The 22,349-nt window shown below is 37.6% G+C and overlaps 1 protein-coding gene across 1 annotated transcript in view; it reads right to left on the bottom strand.

Annotated features, from left to right (window-relative positions):
- Nucleotides 1-15,422: 15,422 nt before the first annotated feature.
- The window catches only part of LOC136863217 (dynein axonemal light chain 4), a 122,990-nt gene continuing 116,063 nt past the window's right edge, over nucleotides 15,423-22,349 (bottom strand). The window contains exon 4 of the mRNA XM_067139586.2: nucleotides 15,423-16,133. Coding sequence (XP_066995687.1) covers nucleotides 15,969-16,133 — 165 coding nt within the window. The 3' untranslated portion in view covers nucleotides 15,423-15,968. The remainder of the gene's footprint in view (nucleotides 16,134-22,349) is intronic.

Here is a 22,349-nt window from a genome sequence, read left to right as displayed (position 1 = left end):
ATCTACAGCAATTTCAGATACATTTAGCATTACTTTGCTATAATAGAATCACCCATCTGTACTTACACATAAGGATTTCCAGTTAACAAATTTACTACTATAATGAACTTTAGCCAGGGGTAATATCTGGGTACAGAAACATAACAGTAATGGAAGAATCTTTCATTGATTTAACAGCAAAATAAAGGCAAGTTATGAAGTTAGAAGAAAAAAAAAAGAACAGTGTAAGAGTAACTACAGTAAATGAGGCAAGGGTATAACAGAAACACCTACCAAGGAGTATAACATCATAAAAAAACAAATATATCAAAGGTAATTCACTACTGGCATACTACTCAATACTTTTTACTTGAGCCTCTCACTGGTGTACATTTTGTATTTGTGCTGGCTTCACTTCTCATTGGAATGCCTTTAAACATGCAAGAACGACCATCCTCAGTAACTGTATCCTGTGGATCTCCGTATCACCCATAAACTTACAAATAACTTTTTGTGAAGACTCTTATTCAAATAATATTAATTATGATGTCATATTCATTGAGAATGTTGGTAATTGAGGTATTATGTGGTAATAAATTTTATATTCTAGAGTGTTAAGAGTTGTCCTTTAGGGCTAATCTGGAGAATTTCCTGCTTGTATTAATGTTTGTGTATTTACATCCCATGTCTAATAAGTGGTTGGCAAAGAGCATTTTTGTGTTCTATTTACTACATTTTGAAATTTCATCCATTTTGCCCTGTGTAACATTTGAGACATTCAATGTATTTGAGTAAGTAAACTCCAAGTAAATTACACACATCTGTGTGCTTGATATTTTTTCTGGATTGAATAACATTTATGTAACATCTCTTCAACTGCCACAGATTTTAAGAGACATTGGGGTGGCAGAATTTCTTCTCGCAGGAGCACAAAAGCCAAAAACAGGGAATTGTCGCATTTAAACACCCTCAAATGCTACCAACCTCAGCCATGATAAAAAAGATGACAGAGTGAAACCAGCGGGGATTGAATCTGTGTTCAAAAAGTTGACCATAATAAGATAATTAATAAAATAGAAGAGGAGAGTTGCACAATCACTGTAAATATTTAACAAAGAGTGTAACTCATCTTATGTTCATATTAATGTAATGTAATTACTCTAACCATCAAATGGGCCCATGATGAAGAGGTCAGAAGGCAACTTCTTGGTGACGTGTGTGCTGAACAGTAAGAACATAGCACAAAGATGCCTGTCCAAACTGCTTTTAAAGGACAGTATCATTGGATGCCTGAAAGCATGTCAGACACATACTGGAGTTTCAGCAGCCCTGAATATGCCACAGAGTATAATTTCTACACTTCAGCAACAGTTCTGAGACAGAGGTTTGTTCATTGTAGGCTAGTACAGGGTTGTCCAAGAGCAACTACTCCACAACAGAACTGATATCTGCTTTACCTGCACAACAAAAATCAGACAATGCCTGCAAGACAACTGTTCTCATAGCTTGCGGCCACCTCAAGAGTTAAGAGTTTCTTGGCAAACCGTGTACTGTACACATACTTGGAGATACATGAGTGAGTGAGGCTCCACAGTATCAAATGATTTTGAAGGTATTCTACAGTAGTGAAAGTGATCAAAATTTGTGCAAGTGTGAAGTTTGTGTTTATGAATAAGATCCCTACACAATGTTCTGTAGATATCTTTGCCGGGCTGAGTGGCTCAGACGGTTAAGGCGCTGGCCTTCTAACCCCAACTTGGCAGGTTCGATCCTGGCTCAGTCCGGTGGTATTTGAAGGTGCTCAAATACGACAGCCTCGTGTCGGTAGATTTACTGGCACGTAAAAGAACTCCTGCGGGACTAAATTCCGGCACCTCGGCGTCTCCGAAGACCGTAAAAGTAGTTAGTGGGACGTAAAGCAAATAACATTATTAGTAGATATCTTTCTTCCTAACTCCGACAGGTGCAATGAAAAATTTGTGCAGGCCATATCGACCCATGTAACAGAAGAGGTTATTAAGAAGTTGGAAAAGAGCTTAAAATTTAACAATGATATGTTATCAGAGCTAATTGAAAAAAGTGAGAGGAAGGAGGCGGAAGTCCACAACCTAAAAGAAAATATGGATGCTAAATGTGATTCTTTGGAACCATATAGAAGAAATAACATGAGGATTTTGGGCATTCCTGAAAGTGCCAATGAAAACTGTGGCTAGTTCTCAATGTATGCAAAGCAATAGGTATAGACATTAGACTTCACGATACTGACGTGTCACCGAGTCGGGCCTTGATCGTCAAGGAGATCATGACTAAGTTTTACAATATTTAAAATTCTTCCACCGTTTTGATACTTTTTTTGCCTTTTGGCAAATTTTTTATTTATCAACAGTACATATTTCGTTCATTTCGGAACATCCTCAGCTGTTATTGTAGCTTAGGTGAATTGCTAAGATTTAAGCTTAGGTGAATTGCTAAGATTTAAGCTACAATAACAGCTGAGGATGTTCCGAAACAAGGAACGAAACATGTACTGTTGATAAATAAAAAATTTGCCAAAAGGCAAAAAAAGTATCAAAACGGTGGAAGAATTTTAAATATTGTAAAACTTAGTGATTAAATTTTGATACGGAAAATGAAGTTGATTACCTGCAAAGGAGATCATGACCGATCCAAGGGAAGTTTGTATCATATCACTTGTGGCAGGATGTCTTCATGAGAAAAAGGAAACTGAAAAGATCAACCACAACTATCTGTGAAGATGTTACAGCAATTAGAATATCTATTTTGAACACAGCAATCCATGGATATCCAAACACTAGGACTGAGTCTGGGGACATCTTGATCAAGAAGCCTGATACGATGAAATTAAGGGTGTGCCAGTTAAAAGAACTTCCCATGGCATAAGTTGACTTTAATGCTGTAACACTTGATTATGTAAATCCACTCCTCCAGCCAGACTCCTCCTCCTGGGCTATCAGCCCACAACATTATCTAGATGACTTATACACTACAGTGCCCTAAACAGAAACCTAAATATGTGACTTACAGAGACTATAGCCATATGGACAATTCAATGCCATGGCATGAGGTATATCATAAAACTAATGCTGATGATATGGTCAGCACCTTTAATGACATGGTACTGTATCTTTTTTATACATACATCCCTTTGCAGAGAGCATGTGTTGCAAAAAAATGTTCTCTCTGTGGTTAAATACCAACATTAGAACAATGATGGCTAAGCAGGACCCAACAGAAGAAACTCCCACGACCTTATAAAAATAGACGTAAAAACCACTACTTTATGGAAGTCAATTCAGACTAAATAAACCGAGCAAGGTAGACGACTTGGAGATTTATCCCGAGGAACTGAATGATCATTTCGTATTCTCACATGTACCATGGTCAATGCATGCCACCAACAACAGTGCTACCAACCCTGGTGATGTTTCCCTAGACACACTCACCCTGGGTTTCCAGTCTTTTAGAGCTTCTGTCACCGAGGAGCTCAAGGGGGCAAAGTGTGAACTTGCTGCAGTGCAAAACCAAATCTCCAAACAGGACGATCTAATTGATAGTACAGAGCAGTACAGTAGGAGAAACTGCTTATTAATCCATGGGGTGACAGAAGTTCTGAACGAGGACATCTATAAAATGTTTTTCAACATATACACTTAAAATCAGTGTGTTACATTACAGCATAGTAAAATGAGTGTGTGTGTGCTTTTGTTGATGATGTTTAAAATAGTGTGTACACACTTGAACTCTTGCAATGTAGGTCACTTATGTGTTTTTTTCCTACTGGCTTTACGTCGCACCGACACAGTTAACCCTTTCAGACCATGTACGCACAATTGTGCGGGTTCGTATTTTATTTATGTCTGAGCTTATTTGACGTTTTCTTGGCGCTAGACCAGACTGCAGTGCTTGTGCGGGACACGTAGCATGTACTTCAGCTGTTTTTATTTAGTACTTGACCACCAGGGGGCAGGAAGAAGAGTTTAAAAATACAGTTCATTAGCAAGATGGCGGGAAGCAGTAATGCCTAAAGTCAATGAAGTGTGTAAATTGTGTAGCAAACGTAAATTGTGAACTTACAACATTGTACGTAATACCATGAGGTTTTGAATGTTGATACGCACATATGTGCGGGCTAGGTTTCCTTACAGGCAATGCATGCAGGAGTGCTGGGTGCTGTCACAAAAAGTACTGTGAAAGCAAAACTCTTACTCTACATGAGAAATGTAATGTATAAGATTTTAATTGTTTAAAATTGTTCCACACTGTAAAATAGAACGTTTGATCATGTACGTGTGCATATTCACATGTACTGAGTTGAATTTTTTAAATTTTTTATTTTTTGCAAGTAGCAAATGAAGTCCTGACACGCACAATTGTGTAGGTTCTGTTTTACAGCCGATAGTTCTTATTTTGTAAAATAAACTGTAAAAACATGTATTTGAGTGCATTTTAGTAAGTTTTTGACGTTTTGACACCTCCAGATTTCTTTTAGGTCTGACGACAAGTTGCTGCAAAGTAAAAGCAAAACTCTTCCTCAATGTAGAAAATGTAACGTTTACTTGTATTTGAACGAAGATTTAATTGTTTTAAATTATTTGCCACTGAAAAGTAGAACATTTGATCATGTACATACATATATTCACATGCATTGAGGTAATTTTTCTATTTTGTAAGTAGTGAATTAAGTCCTGACACGCACAATTGTGCGGGTTCTTTTTTTCAGATGTTAATTTTTATTTTGTAGAATAAACTAAAATATATGTATTTAAGAGCATTTTAGTCAGTTTTTGACGTACAAACAAAAATTCACACCGCCAGTTTTCTTTCAGGTCTGAAAGGGATGTGTGTTATGGCGATGATGGGATAGGAAAGGCCTAGGCGTTGGAAGGAAGTGGCCGTGGCTTTAATTAAGGTACAGCCCCAGCATTTGCCTGGTGTGAAAATGGGAAACCACGGAAAACCATCTTCAGGGCTGCCGACAGTGGGATTCAAACCCACTATTTCCCGGATGCAAGCTCACAGCCGCGCGCCCCTAACTACATGGCCAACTCGCCCGGTACTTATGATGCTGAGCTTGATGCTAACAACATAAAGTTTGTATTGTCCATGTATTAAAAACATCAAAAGGTAAAAATCACAATGTGCTAGTACACACATAGGTGTTGACAAATAATTCACAACATTGTATATTGAGTATTAAAAAAACCAGTTGATAGCTAGGAGGGAACATCTTTCTCAGTACTATTTAAATTTAGTTGAGTGGAGCATGTGGTGGTGTTGAAATCCTTTTTGTATGACTAGCTTGGATGTACTAGATGTTCCCTCTGGTTCATGCAGATCTTTGTACTACATTAGAGTCATGTTGTTTGCTGTCATCTCACTGTCATAGCACTGAGAAAGACGTTCCCTCCCAGCCATCAACTGTTTTTTGAAGTGACTCTCACTATACAATGATGTGAATTATTTGTCAACATCTATACATGTACTAGCACATTGTGATTTTTATCTTTTTAATACATGGACAACACAAACTTTATGTTGTCAACATCAAGCTCAACATCATAAGTGACCTACACTACAAGAGTTCAAATGTGTACAAATTATTTTAAATGTCATCAACACAAGCACAGACTCATTTAACCACTGAGCGAGTTGGCCGTGCGGTTAGGGGTGCACAGCTGTGAGCTTGCATTCGGGAGATAGTGGGTTTGGACACCACTGTTGGCAACCCTGAAGATGGTTTTCCATTTTCACACCAGGCTGTACCTTAATTAAGGCCACGGCCACTTCCTTCCCACTCCTAGTCCTTTCTGTAATGTAATAAATGGATTTTAAGTGTATACGTTGAGAAACATTTTAATGCTTTTAATGCTATTTGTTGTCCCAGAAAACACTTTTGTAATGTGAGAAACTTCCCTCTGCGTAACGGGGGTTAGTGGAGCATACTTAAATGATATTAACTGCCCCACAGGGAGCCGCGAGTCTCTTGGCGTGACAGACTGTTTCCCTTTAAGAATGTCTTGAATACCGCAGATCTGTTTAAATCCACGATTTTTTGAAATTATATTATTCACTTTCTCTTTCACTTTTTGTCTCAGACTATCAGGAACACATCTTAGATTGTACATTGCTTCTTCAAGAACAGTTGGTGGTTAATTTAAGGGAGTCCGTAGTTTTCATTAACGTGATGGCTGTTGATAAGTAAGAAAAATCCGCGAACATAAAAACACTGTTGTCTTCTAACTCACTGTTTGACAAAATACTTTGAACCATTTTTATTGATGTAGCATCACTGGAGTCCTATGAATTAACAAACTCTTTGACGGATTGTATGTGCTGAGCAGTATACAAGCCACGTCCCTATCGAGTCAACACTAGTGTTGGAGGAAGTGGAATATTAGGTGCTGTGCTGTTGATCTGAACAACTGGACTCTCGAAAGGGATTTAACAAAACAATTCTTCGAAGATGCCACAAATCGATCTACCAATGGGATATGACTGCGTATTGTCTCAGCAACGTCATGAAGAGCGTAATATGCTAATTAATTCAGTTGGGAAAAATATATTTCTGTGTTTGTCCTGATTTTACCATGCACCTGCATCTGTAACAAATAAAAGCAACCAGTCATTTTTAATACCAGAAGGCCATAATAATTTGAAGGAGTCCATCATATACTGGGTCATAGCTACATTGATAGTGGCCAGTAATTCACACACGTTAAGAGTCCTGTACACCACATAGAGTTAAAACCTATTTGTGAAGGAAGGAAGCAAGATAGATGTTCTTGCCATCTCCGAGTCTTGGCTTTACAAATCTTTACCTTTACCTCTAAGTTTCATTACGATAATTCAGATTATGGAGGAATGATAGGGAAGGGGGAGGAATAAGTTCCCAACATGAAAGTGCAAAAAGGACAGTAAATCCTTCTCTTCATCCTTTCAAATATCAACGATACTATCTATCTCCCTCTAAATTAAAAAAAGATTGGTTCAGACACGCTTACTCCCGACATTTAATTGTTGTGATGATGTAGTTATCGATGTGACTACTGAACAGACCAGAATGCTAAAAAAAGCATTAAATTCATGTATAAGATTCATATTTTCATTAAATTATCATACTCTGCTCACATAACACCCTATTTTGAAAGACTAGGCTGGTTAAAATTTGACAAACTATGCAAGTTACATACAGTTATTCTAGTTAGGTAGTAGTTAGGTTTACATTTTTTGTTTGTAATATATCATGATCATATTTTTATATTATGGTTAAGAGTAAGGGCAAAGAACACTATTATGGTCAAGAGAAAGGGCAAAGAACACTAACTTCCCCTTTAATAAAGATAATAATAATAAATAATAATGAATCACAACCCAATACCTTTCTTCATTGTTTAACTCTCTTTCCTCCTTTCACGGCCAAAGTACACGCTCCAGCTCCCATAATATTGCCATTTTCAACAACAAGACTACTATTATTTTCAACCGGTCATTCCAACTGTCGGGTGCTAGACTCAGGAACTCTATTCCAGTGAATATTCAAAAATCCATGAATTTGAAGAACTTTAGATCTACTTGCCAAAGTTATTTCCTAAGCTATAAAACTGCCTGAGGGAATGATGCATGATTGTGTGAGTAAATGTTTATATTTGTTCTTAAGATTTTAAGTTAAGACTACATAGATATGCGTACAGTAGTTAAGTTAATTAAGTTGCATTTGTAATGTAAGATTATTACTGTAGTTAGGTTTATATTTTTGTTTGTAATATATCATGATCATAAAGTTATATTATGGTTATGTGTAAGAGAGGACCAGGGGCCCTAACTTTGTTACTAACAGAGACATTAATAATAATAAATAATAAATGAAGAAATAAAAGAAAGTATAATGTGTGCAAATTACAACACACTACCTGTGGGGAGAGAAGTTTTATTTTAGCTATGTCTCACTTCTGCAAGTGAAAGCTGCCTTCTTGTAAATTAAAACTACAGCGGTAGACAGTATAGGTATAATAATTCTAAAGAAAATAACTAAAAATATCATTCCAGTGCTAGTATTGATTTGAGAGGGTCGAGTCATAAGTCATGACAACTATTTTTCTTCTCGCGAACAGGAGACAACACGGAAAATCTAAGATATGCATTTGGAAATATAGGGCATGTACTTATGCTTAGTGCCTGAAGGCAAATTCTGACTTCAGGAGATTCTCGTAGGAAAGTGACAGAACACAGGCCATTCGTAAACATTGTTTTATTATGGTACAGACAGCAAATACACAATACTACGTACAAAGGACAGGTCTCCACTGGTTATAGACCTTCGAAATAATCACCCAAGGTTTCCACTGTGCGTTGCCAGCGGTGGGGCAGGCGCTGAATACCATTCGCTGCATGTGTATCGCTAACGTGTGACACCTCTCTCCGAAATGCTGTTATGATGTCCTCTTTGTTAGCAAACCGTTGCCCATGTAATGGCTTCTTGACTTTGGGGATTAGATCATAATCACATGGGCTCAGATCAGGCAAATAAGGCGGGTGTGGCGTACATTTCAGCATCGGAGAAGTGCTGTTTTAATATACGAACGTTGCTCCTGCTTGTCGACTTCCATTTTGTGATGCTTTCACTCACACACTGAACTTGGGGGCATGCTTAGATCCACACCGTTATTTACATACACCATCTAGTGGCATCCTATGCAAGTACATACCATACGTTTCCAAATGCATATCTTAGATTTTCCGTGCTGTCTCCTGTTCGGGAGAAAAAAAATAGTTGCCATGACTTATGACTCAACCACCGTATTACTTCTCCCTTCAAAATAGTGTATTCCTGGCCATCTGGAAAATGACCCTCGTACACCCCTTCCTGAAGACTAGATCTCCTAGACTAAACTGTGACTACAGACCCATCAACATACTGTCAATAGTAGCCAAAGTACTCAAACACATTATGCATACTCAAATCACAACTTATCTCAACGACCACGACATACTAAGCCCACATGAGTCAGATTTTCGGTGCAATCACAGCACATAGGATACAGGATCTACTGTTTATCTCGGTCCTACAAGTGTGACACAGGACATAAAACAGGCTAGTGATGAGTGACAAGCGACAATACTAGTATTACAGAACTTCAGCAAAGCATTTGTCCACTGAGCAACTTGGCCGTGCCATTAGGGTCGAGTAGCTGTGAACTTGCATTCAGGAGATGGTGGGTTTAAATCCTACCGTCGGCAGCTCTGAAGACAGTTTACCATGATTTCCCCATATTCACACCAGGCAAATGCCAGGGCTGTACCTTAATTAAGGCCACGGATGCTACCATCCCGATCCTACCACTTCTCCAACCTTTCGATGCCAAAAACCTTTGATGTGTTAGTGAGATGTTAAAAAAAAATAAAAATTAAAAAAAAAAAAAAAATAAGTAAAAAATAATAATAGCAAACGTTATTGCCTAGGTTTCTCTGAAAGTTAACCAAGATGGATGGGAGCCCATTTACACAGACATCAATGTGTCCTTAATCGAGGTACATTTTGATGTGGTGGTGATTGTTGTTTAAAGGGGCCTAACATCCAGGTCATCGGCTCAAGGTACCTTTTCATCACACCAACATGTAAAGGCAGGTGTCCCCCATGGGCCAAGCCTGGCTTCTTTGCTATGTTCAGTCTTTATCAATGACCTAGCTAAACAACTCGCACACTGTAAATATCACATTTATGCTGATGGCATACAATTAGACATCCATGTAAAACCAGCAGACGTTCCAACAGCAATTAAACAAATAAACATGGATCTTGAAGCAATAAGCAACTGGTCTTCCCAGCATGGACTTCTATTAAACCCAGACAAATCCCAGATCATAACAAGCCCAACTTAGCACACGGGGGCCAAACGCTGGCAACCAGGAATGAGTTAGCTGGAAAATTTATAATGTACAATAACGGATCATTTATATTGGTTATTTCTATCCAGGTGCGGCTCTTGTAAAGCAGATCTTCCAACGAGGGTGGGCGGCATCTGCGTGTTATTGTGGCGGAGGATAGTGTTGTGTGTAGTGTGTGTGTTGCAGGGATATTGGGGACAGCACAAACATCCAGTCCCCGAACCAAGGGAATTAACCATTTAAGGTTAAAACCTCTGACCTGACAGGTAATCGAATCTGGGGCCCTCTGAACAGAAGGGCACTGTGCTGACCATTCAGCCACGGATCTGGACTACTCAACTACTGTGACATGGTTTACAAAGATGCAAAAACAAAACTCTGAGAAAAACCACAATGGGCACAGAATGCTTGTATGAGATTCATATGTAACTTGAAATTTTCTGATCACGTTACCCAGTCTTACATTGACGTCAGATGGCTACACCTCAAAGATAGATGCATACTACCTACCTTGACAACACTGCACAGAACCCTTGCTTTACAATGCTGAGCCTATCTACATGATTTCACAGCCTTTCTGAACATCATGATAAGAACACCAGAACACTGAACACGATACTTCTCACTATCCCTAAACACAAATCCTCAAACTACAACAACTCCTTGACTGTTGTGGCCTACCGTGAATGGAACCACCTTCCACTAGAGGTCAGAGGGATATCAAATCAAGGTAGTTTTAAACTAGCATGCTCCAAACATCTCACAGAATGATAGGAGGTCATCATCTTCTCAGTTTCACCTGTTTTTCTTCACTTCATATTATTAATATTAATGTTTCTCTTATTAAAAGTAAATCCACAATTAACTAATCCTTATCCCAAGTTTTTAACATTAAGTGATAAATTATAATACAATTATCGAGGTTATTATTAATATCATTATTACTATTATCATCTTTAATATTATTATTAATAATATTGTTGTCACTTCTGTTTAATTTCTACATAAGTACTATACCATTATTGTATTTAGGGAGCAGTATATCATTTTATTTTATTTATTTATTTATTTATCTTTTTTTGCTCTTTTGCTTTATGTCGCACCAACACAGATAGGTCTTACGGCGACGATGGGACGGGAAAGGCCTAGGAATGGGAAGGAATTGGCTGTGGCCTTAATTTGCCTGGTGTGAAAATAGGAAACCACAGAAAACCATCTTCAGGGCTGCTGATAGTGGAATTCAAACCCACTATCTCCCAGATGAGAGCTCACAGCTGCACGCTCCCAACTGCACGGCCAACCCGCCCGGTATTTTTTAAAAAATTTTTTTTGCATATTATGTAGTATAATAGATACTCTATGCATAGACCAATTAGTTCAGTAGAATAGCGTGGGTTCAGATTGTATGTTACTAGTGTATTTACAGTACTAAGTGTAAGACAGGGGCAAATGTTCCTAACTTTGCCAGGTAAAATAAATCATGATCTAATAGAGACTAAGAACAGCTGGTCTCTATACCAGACGTCCAATAGCATGAGTCCTACTTCATCCAATGCACAGAAGGGCCAGTTTACAGTGGAGTCAGCACATGTGAAACGGGACCCTGAATGAAGGTGTTTTCCACAGATGTTTCCTGATTCAATTTGCAAAAATGACTCCCATTACATATTTGTTTAGGGAGAACCTGGAACAAAATTTAATTTCAGGAACATTGTAGAAAGGAATTTGTTTCATGGTGATGAAGTACTGGTATGGGCAGGTATCACTTTCAATAGACATACAGAACTACACATATTTGCTGGCAGTACTGTTACTGCCCAAAGTACAGAGATGAGATATTCCAACAACACACAGGATTTTTCAAAGATGCAGTCAGCTAAGACATTTTCACTGATGATAATGCACATGAGCTTGGCCAGAAAGGTCTCCAGACATGAATCCTCTAGAGCATGCCTGGGATTCATTAGGAAGAGGACTTGCTGTTTGCCAGGCTCTACCAAGGAGAATTTCCGAGTATTGCATTATTCTTCACGATGAATGGAACCAGCTCGCAGAGAATATGTCAGGTTGTTGCAAGGTGTGTGTGGCCATTAAAAATAACTACACACATTTTTAAACTCTCTTTTTCTTTTGAAGTGATCTTCAAATTCAGTTAATTTTTGCAAGAGTGTCTTTGCAATAAAAAAAGTATTGTTAATTTCATATATTCCACTCTACTGATACCAGATAGACTTTTTGCTTAATTTTTACTATTTTTTGTATAACTGTGATATTTTATTAATAAAATGTTCTCATAACTTCATTATCAATCAATCAATCAATCAGTCAATCAATCAATCAATCAATCAATCAATAAAGATCTGAATTTAGAGCAGTTGCCTAGGTGGCAGATTCCCTATCTGTTGTTTTCCTAGCCTTTTCTTAAATGATTGCAAAGAAATTGGAAATTTATTGAACATCTCCCTTGGTAAGTTATTCCAATTCCTAACTCCCCTTCCTATAAATGAATATTTGCCCCAATTTGTCCTCTTGAATTCCAACATTATCTTCATATTGTGATCTTTCCTACTTTTAAAGACACCACTCAAACTTATTTGACTGCTAATGTCATTCCATGCCCTCTCTCCGCTGACAGCTCGGAACATATCACTTATGATATAGATTTTGATTCCCTCAGCACACTAGGGCGAAATGCTGGCAACCAGGAATGAGTTAGCTGGAAAATTTATAATGTCCAATAATGGACCATTTATATTGGTATTATGAATTAACTCATTCGGGACAAATATTTTAGGTTCCCGGGAATCAACACCTATACCATCTGATGGCCGGGCAGGCATCAATTTTTGGTAATGAGACAAAGTCTCCCATAGTGCACTGGCAATGCCGGTGGCTCCAAGTAGCCTACGCAGTGCCCCTCCATGGTATGCACTAGCCATGCATCTTGGTAGGTGTGCTTTTCACCAACTGATGAGCCCAACTTAGCACACTTGGTGAAACGCTGGCAATCAGGTATGAGTTAGCTGGAAAATTTATAATGTCCAATAAGGGACCATTTATATTGGTATTATGAATTAACTCATTCGGGACAAATATTTTAGGTTCCCGGGAATCAACACCTATACCATCTGATGGCCGGGCAGGCATCAATTTTTGGTAATGAGACAAAGTCTCCCATAGTGCACTGGCAATGCCGGTGGCTCCAAGTAGCCTACGCAGTGCCCCTCCATGGTATGCACTAGCCATGCATCTTGGTAGGTGTGCTTTTCACCAACTGATGAGCCCAACTTAGCACACTTGGTGAAACGCTGGCAACCAGGTATGAGTTAGCTGGAAAATTTATAATGTCCAATAAGGGACCATTTATATTGGTATTACATTTTACTTAGTCGAGCAGCTCATCTTCTTTCTCCCGAGTCTTCCCAGCCCAAACTTAGCAACATTTTTTTAACGCTACTCTTTTGTCGGAAATCACCGAGATCAAATCGAGCTGCTTTTCTTTGGATTTTTTCCAGTTCTTGAATCAAGTAATCTTGGTGAGGGTCCCATACACTGGAACCATACTCTAGTTGGGGTCTTACCAGAGACTTATATGCCCTCTCCTTTACATCCTTACTACAACCCCTAAACACCCTCATAACCATGTGCAGAGGTCTGTACCCTTTATTTACAATCCCATTTATGTGATTACTTACAACGATCCCCAAAAGGAATTTTCACCCCATTAACGCAGTAATTAAAACCAAGAGGACTTTTCATATTTGTGAAACTTACAACCTGACTTTTAACCCCGTTTATACCATTGCCTGCTGTCCCTCTCACAATATTATCGAGGTCATTTTGCAGTTGCTCACAATCTTGTAACTTATTTATTACTCTATACAGATTAACATCATCTGCAAAAAGCCTTATCTCTGATTCCACTTCTTTACTCATATCATTTATATATATAAGAAAACATAAAGGTCCAATAATAGTGCCTTGAGGAATTCCCCTCTTAATTATTACAGGGTCAGATAAAGCTTCGTCTACTCTAATTCTCTGAGATCTATTTTCTAGAAATATAGCAATCCATTCAGTCACTCTTTTGTCTAGTCCAATTGCACACATTTTTGCCAGTGATCTCCCATGATCCACCCTACACTGCTTACATTCTGGATACTAGTATATGATTGTGTGACCTACACATCCCTTTTTCTGGTTTTGGAGTATGTTGAGTTTGTAATTTGCACACTAAATAAATAAATATGGATATCCTATGGACTGTGCATGAAGTACAGGAACTACAACAGACACAATTTTTGCCTAATTATTCAGAAAATGTAGGACAAAGAAGAGAACACCTTAGAACATTCAACCCAGAAACAACATCCAGGTTACAGAAATTCAATCTGAACAGCAATGAATATCCCAATATCTACCTTGGACAAGCTGACAGAAAATAAGGGACAAGGTATGAAAAACATATCAGAGCACTCTAAGCATAACACAGGATCATAATTTGCCAATCACTTACAGACACAAGATATATGGGGACTTCAACATAAGCATAAACATTCCTCACATCACCTGAAAGTGTAAAACCGTGACATTCTAGAATAATATGAAATGTATACTACCGTATATCTCAAAGTACCAACATTCTCAATGAACAGGCGACATTCTGATGTCATGTTTTAAAAAAATGCCTCTCTTTCCACTATGTAAGTAATAGACACACAACATTCAGCATTCCTGTCCTATGAGAATCAGCTGCCAAGGGTAGTCAGTCCCACACACTTGTGAGCACTCTAATGAGGTAATTTATTACCATTAAAAAGAGTATGGAAATCATAATTCTACATAATTTTATCATCACAACATAATAGATGTCAACATTCAAGGATTTATATTTCTGTTGCATCCTACTCTCTAATTTTGTTTCCATTGAATTCTTGCCTTATAAAATAGCTCTACCGTGAGTGGTATATTTTTTTTACTATTGTAAGAATTAAGAAATTTGCCTACCTTATAAAGTAGATGAAAACGGTATTCATACACCAGTGACCTTGACATCAGATCCCTTAAAATAATCATCATAATCAACAACAACAATCAGATTTCATATTGTATGTCTCAAAAGTAAATGCACTCCTTAAATAGCAAATAAGAAAATATTTTGGTAGACAGTGCATAACACTTCATGTTTGATATCTTCTTTCCCAGAATAATTTCTACAATTTGGTGAATATGCATGTAATTTTATAAAACGTATTAATTAAGATGAGCTTGGTCATGCTAAGATTGAGTTATAACCTGATAAAGAAACAACTTTCAGTTTAAGGTAAGAAAAGCCTGCATTCCAGACAGATTCTGAAGAATTCTACCTGATGAAGTCCCATACAGCATATTCCAATCACCATCACCTCTATCATAATGAGGAAAATAATCACTACTCACATTAGCAATACAAAGCAGTCATATTTCTGTAACACACTAACTACAATATATACCTACATACTTGAAAAAAATAATAATAATACAAGTCTTCAGGTTAAATGACTATTTACATACGGATGATAAAGTTGATCAAAAGTAGTTACCACTGCATATAAATCTATACCTGTGTTTGAATAAATAATAAAATATACATACTTGCAGTAAAAATATATCCATTCAATCTCTATACCTTAAGTACAAAATGTAACTTTCCTTGCAACCTTCATAAGTGCTATGGGTTTTTCTTCTGTGCTGTTCAACATTCACTGAAACTACTAGATTTTCTCTATTATTGGCCCCAAATTTCCAATGAGATCAGAACTCTGCATAAGCCACAAACGGACCAATTCATTCATATACCAGATCAGTCTTGCTGTCTTCATTATTTGTCATGTAATTTGCACAATCTTTCTCCATTATGAATCCCTCCATGAGCACTAAAATTTGACAAGTTGAAAAACAGAAAATGTAGAATATTTTAGCTACTTAAAGTGGGATACAAAAATCTAATGCACTAGCATCATATAATTACCTTATTTGTTTAGACTTATAGCATATCGAAGCGGACAAATTAATAGAAAGCAATATTCAGCAAACACAGTTACTTATGAACATTTCCAGATACAAGCTGCAAGGTTACCACCAAAGTACATGTACATCAAAGTCCTGCATTCATACGTTATTTCAAACCCATAGCCTTCACCAACTACAACATGCCATGATGGTCCAAATTTTCTATCCATTGTTTCTTTGATCATACGAGCAGCCATCTAGAAGTATAAAGCATGGTTTAGTATCAGTAATGAATGAAACAGTAAGTACACATGCACTATAAGAACAATGGTTAATCTCTCAAAATTATGTACTAGAGGGAAGTTACCACAATATTATAATAAAGTTAGTATAGTTCCTTGTTGTAGACCACTTCTTATACAAGTTCAACATACTTTAATTTCAAATGTATAACCCACACATATTTTATGAAAACTTTTACATCATTGTAACAAAATTACTCTAGAACAGATGTATCAAGGTCACGAGTTAACTGACAGTTCTGTGTGCATCAGAAACAGCTGATATAAGCCCTTGGCCAGGACATTATCTTATAGCGCAAGCTTGGAGGGGTGAACATTTCACGTTCATAACTTCAGTACTCCATACAATACAACATAGCATTTGCATAAAATTTGCAAAACACATACTTTTTAATTGCTGCATATCAGGAAAATACATAATTACTGTAACAACAGATAGAACCAGCAAGCATTGATGAATCGGTGATTTGCCCATTTCAGTAGTGGCAGAGTCGGTCCTTCGATGCATTATTATTTCTTCATTTAGCAGCACTATTCCACTAACAGAAGCAGCCTCTGTGGCTCAGGCGGCAGTCTCTCACTGCTCGGTTCCGTGGTTCAAATCCCGGTCACTCCACGCGAGATTTGTGCTGGACAAAGCAGAGGTGGGACAAGTTTTTCTCCAGGTACACCAGTTTTCCCTGTCATCTTTAATTCCAGCAACACTCTCTATTATCATTTCATTTCATTAATCAGTCATTAATCATTGCCCCAGAGGAGTGCGACAGGCCTTAGCAGCCGGCACAATTCCTATCCTCGCTGCAAAATGGGGGCTTCATTCATTCCATCCTTGACCCGGTCAGTGACTGGAAAACAGGTTGTAGTTATTTTCATTCCACTAACAGATGGTGTGACATGTCTTGTCTTGTGATCCTAGAAGTTTAAAAATGTCCCTTACTCATTTCCATCCATAGAAACAATCTCCTTGTATAAGTTTCCCTGGAAAAAAAATGAGTGACTCGATGCTATATGAACCAAAACAAATCTTGTAATGGGGCCTGCTACTGCTCTTATTTTGAAGCTGTATTAGGGAGTTAAAAGTGCACTACTACTACTACTACTACTACTACATTATTATTGTTGTTGTTGAGCTGTTGTAATAACATTTATAAGTTCACGCACCCACGTGGGTTACAACATGGCTCATGGAAGTCTATCGACTGAAAGTCTGTGTGTTTGGTTGGACGAAAGTGATGGTTCTGATTTTGAAGGCATAGAAGGTCATTTAGTGAGTGATGAAGATTAGTAGAAAAGGACTTTTTATTAGGAATCCACCCAATCAATATATAACACTGTACACAATATCTTATGCTATCTCATAAGAAGCAGTACCAGTTTCAGTCACTGTGTGACCATCTTCAGCTACATATATAAAAAGTGACTTAAAAACTAAATAAATAACACACACACAAACAATAACATGACATATAAAATCTAATTTTTTTGTGTGAACATTTTTTACAATGTCATCTTTGGTACAGTCTCTGTTGATTTAGATTAAGAAAAACATCCACATGTGCAATCGTTGAAGCTTCTTGGAATTTGTCTAATAAATTATGAATCCACTTTAAAAATTCTAAAAAGTTCTGATTGTCTGTATAGTCAAGTAATCTGACAGTTTTTAAAATTTCATCATCATAATTATTAATTTTTATGATACGTGTCTACACACAGGGCACCAGTTAGAAGGTCATCACGGGTGAGAGGGAGAGCCATTTCCTTTTCTGTCTATCAGCCTGAAACTGTTGGATCAAATACCTTGATATTAATTACACTCTGTTTCCATTTGACGTAAGGATACTCTCCCTCTCATAAGACCCCACTGGCACTTTTCTTCAATATAACAACCAAGTGTCATTGGTGTCAACAACAGTTTTTTCAACTTAAATTTGACTGACCTAGTGTAATACATAATTTGATAATTCACTAAAGATGTAATTGTAAAATAGTTTGATTTTAAATCATGAATGTGCCACACTTTTATTGACTGGAAATTTTGAGAAAAATGTCAGATTACTTGTCTATACAATCAGAATTTTTTAGATTTTGTGAAGTGTATTCATAATTTATAGGACAAATTCCAAGAACCTTCAATGATAGCACATGTGGATGTTTTTCTTAATCTAAATCAACAGAGACTATACCAAAGATGATATTGTAAAGAATGTTCACACAAAAAAATAATTCGATTTTGTACGTCATATTGTTGTTTATGTGTGTTAATTATTTAGTTTTTAAGTCACATTTTATATATGTAGCTGAAGATGGTCACACAGTGACTGAAACTGGTACTTCTTATGAGATAAGATATTGTGTACAGTGTTATACAGTATTGATTTGGTGGATTCCTAATAATAAGTCCTTTTATACTGAAATTGGGAAATCAATGTGGATCATGAAATGGCGTATGGCTTTTAGTGCCAGGAGTGTCCGAAGACAAGTTCGGCCACCAGATGCAGGTCTTTTTGATTTGATGCCCGTAGGCGACCTACGTGTCGTGATGAGGATGAAATGATGATGAAGACGACACATACACCCAGTCCCTGTGCTAGCGAAATTAACCAATGATGGTTAAAATTCCCGACCCTGCCGGGAATCGAACCCGGGACCCCAGAAACCAAAGGTCAGCACGCTAACCATTTAGCCTTGGAGCCGGACAATGTGGATCATGAAAATTATAAACTAAGATGATGATGATGATGATGATGATGATGAACAAAGAAATATATATCTTCTGATACAGATAGTGAATGTGATGATGACAGTGCTCATCTACCTACCACCAGCACATGGACGCAAGTTACAACCCCAGAGTTGCCTCGCACACCACTTTATTTGCTAATGAGAAATCCTGGCCCATGAAATACTCCAGATAAGAATGCAGAGTATCTGTACTTGTTCTTCACTACACAAGTTTGGTCAATATTAGTGAGGGAAACTAACAAGTATGCATCAAAATTCCTCTCTGAACACACAGATTATTAAGCCAACCACCCTCACACAAGGTATAAAAAGTAGAAGGATATGGCTGCTATAATCTGGAAAAAGTTTATTTGCATGTGTTTGAATATGGGACTAACAGTTAGAAGGAATCATGAACATTACTGGAACCAAGCACCATCACAGAAAATAGATTACTTCTCCAGGACCATACCTTTGAAAGTGTTTGAACTTATAAGCAGATTTTTTCATCTAAATTCTAATGAAACCATTCCACAAGACCAAGCTCGATTTGACCCATGGCACAAAGTTAGGCCATTTATGGATCATATGAACACGAAGTTCAAAAATCATTGCACGGGAGAACAACTTATATGCGTAGATAAATCAATGATAACTATGCTATTTGCTTTATGTCGCACCGACACATATAGTCTTACGGCGACGATGGGACAGGAAAGGGCTAGGAGTGGGAAGGAAGCGTCTGTGGCCTTAATTAAGGTACAGCCCCAGCATTTGCCTGGTGTGAAAATGGGGAAACCACAGAAAACCATCTTCAGGGCTGCCGACAGTGGGGTACGAACCTACTATCTCCCGATTACTGGATACTGGCCCCACCTAAGCGACTGCAGCTATTGAGCTCGGTCAATGATAACTATGAAGAATCGTTATGTTTATATACAGTATATACCAAATAAGCGCCATTCTAGATTTGGTTTGAAGAAGTTTCAGTTGTGTGAAAGTCATACAAGTTACATAATGCATATGGAAATTTACATTGGAAAAGCTCTTTCTTCAAAGAAGGGACCTAGAAGGTCACGGAATTAGTATACACAAGCAACTTATGTGGGAAGGGATAGCACCTGATTACTGACAATTTCTACAGAAAAATTTCTACGGCAGAGGCTCTGTATCAAAAGGACATTATGCTGACTGGATCAATTAGAAATAATTCTAAAGGACTGCTCCATGATCTGATAAATTCAAGGTACAAACCACCTAAAACCAGGTATTGCAGGCAAAATTCTGTTGACAGTGGGTTTCAAAGAAAAGAAAGGGCTAAAGACAGTTTTCCTGCTGTCGATGTGTACACACGCTAAGGATCTGCTAGCCTGGAGTAGAAGTGGGAAAGGAACTGTGAAACCTCTCATGATTATGGTCTACAATAAGGGAATGGGTGGTGTTGACCTGTCTGATAAAAGTATTTTATAACATAAGCTGCAAAAGACCAACAAGGTGTTACTGGAAGGCTTTTTTAAAATGATGATGATGTTTGTTGTTTAAAAGTGCCTAACAGCTAGGTCATTGGCCCCTAATGGTATGAAGTGCAATGAAATTAAAATTAAAACTTCAAAATGTACCCACTGACTAGAATCTAAAACGAATGGTGATGAAAAAGTAATCGTGAAACAAGAAAAATCAGTGGATCCAATTCATAATATCTTAATTACTGCAATGATATATATTATCTAAAGGTGTCCAAAATCCAGGTCACAGGACCCTTATAACTGAACTAATCACCAGTAAAGCAGAACCACGGTGTTCCTCCTATAGTGGTACTAATCAGAGGTAACGTAGACTCGTGGTGCTTTTCCCATGGTGGTACTAATCACAAGTAATGGAGACCCACGGTATGTCACATACAATGGCACCACTCGCAGGTAACACAAACTCATGGTGTTTCGAACATAAGGGCACCACTCACAAGCAACGCAGACCCATGGTGCTCCTCACATAGTGGAACTAATCACAGGCCACGTACTCATGGTGTCGCTCATATTAGTGGTACTAATCAGGCAACGTAGACCCATGGTGTTTCGTGTAACGTGCTACTACTGTTCCTCATAACGTGGTACTGCTCATAGGTAATGCAGACCCATCCTGAACACAGTGGAACCAACCAGTCGAATACGCATGATGGCACTTATCACAAGCCATGCCCAGACCCGTAGTGTTCCTCACATAATGTTACTGCTCCTATATATGACGTAGACCCATGGCTTTCCTAGCAGGGTGCTACTATTACAAGTTATGAATATCATTATAAAACCGTATTGGATTTCAGAATAAGAAGTTATTATATTAATAAAACCAACTTTCCAATACACAATAGTCCTTTATATTTAGTATAAAACCATTAATAGAAATTACAAGTAGGACATGTTTCGCTCAATCTTAGTGAGCATCATCAGCTATAGATAATTTAATCCATGGTGGGTCAGGGCCCTGATCCCGGTATATATAACGAAAAAACGTCTAATATACATTGATAAAATACGAATTTTAACAATTTAAAAATAATCAATAAGATTATATTATGTCTATTAAAACAAATATTGATCATTAAAATTGCTTACAATGTAAGTGGAATGAATGACATGAAAATGTTACTATAGTATGTAGTGATTAATTGTTCGTATAAATCAATGACCATAATAATCTTCGCTCAATAGCATTAGACTGTTTGTGATTAAAAACAGTTATTCACATAAGGGTGAGCTCTTGTAATGAACTATGTTGTTGTTTTATAAAATAAACATGATGAGGAATGCTAAAATCACATATATTGGTTGAAAAACGAACTGCACTGATGATAAAACGTTGTCTGGATCGGCGTAAATAACCTTATGGGTCTTCCTCGTGTTGTGTTTCAAACATTATTATTATTTTGTGTAGTAGTGTGTTAATATTGGGCTTCAAATGGAGAACTACTGATCTCGTAGGTGAAAAACATAAATCGGGTGTATCCTGTAAAAAAGACGAAAAAGGAAGAATAGTATGTGTGTCAGTTGCTGGAATTTAAAGGCTGTACTACTGTAAGGATATAATAACAGAAGGCGCTTACCCATGTGTTAATTGAGGGGAGATTAGTCCCTTGGTAGTTTACTGAGGTTTGATGGTCACTGACTTGCTGCTACGTGTGTTGTACGAATGCGATCGCAGAGGTGGGGAAGATAGCGGGAAGGGGAAGGAAGGTGGGACGTTACGCGAGTTGTTGGCCATTGGAGGGGATGCAGTGCTAGGAGGCGTTGTAGGTGTGGCTACTGTTCCTGTTGCTACTACAGGAAGATTGAAAGCATGTTTATAATGGAAAATCTTCATGAAATTTTTAGCATTGATTCCAAAGTTAGCAATTAGATTGGGGATTTGCTCAATTATGGGGCCATTAATGTCCGAGATGTCATTTAAATT

Source organism: Anabrus simplex, chromosome 2, assembly GCF_040414725.1.
Source record: "Anabrus simplex isolate iqAnaSimp1 chromosome 2, ASM4041472v1, whole genome shotgun sequence".
Taxonomy (NCBI): Eukaryota; Metazoa; Arthropoda; class Insecta; order Orthoptera; family Tettigoniidae; genus Anabrus; species Anabrus simplex.
This window is presented reverse-complemented; position numbering and strand designations above follow the sequence as displayed.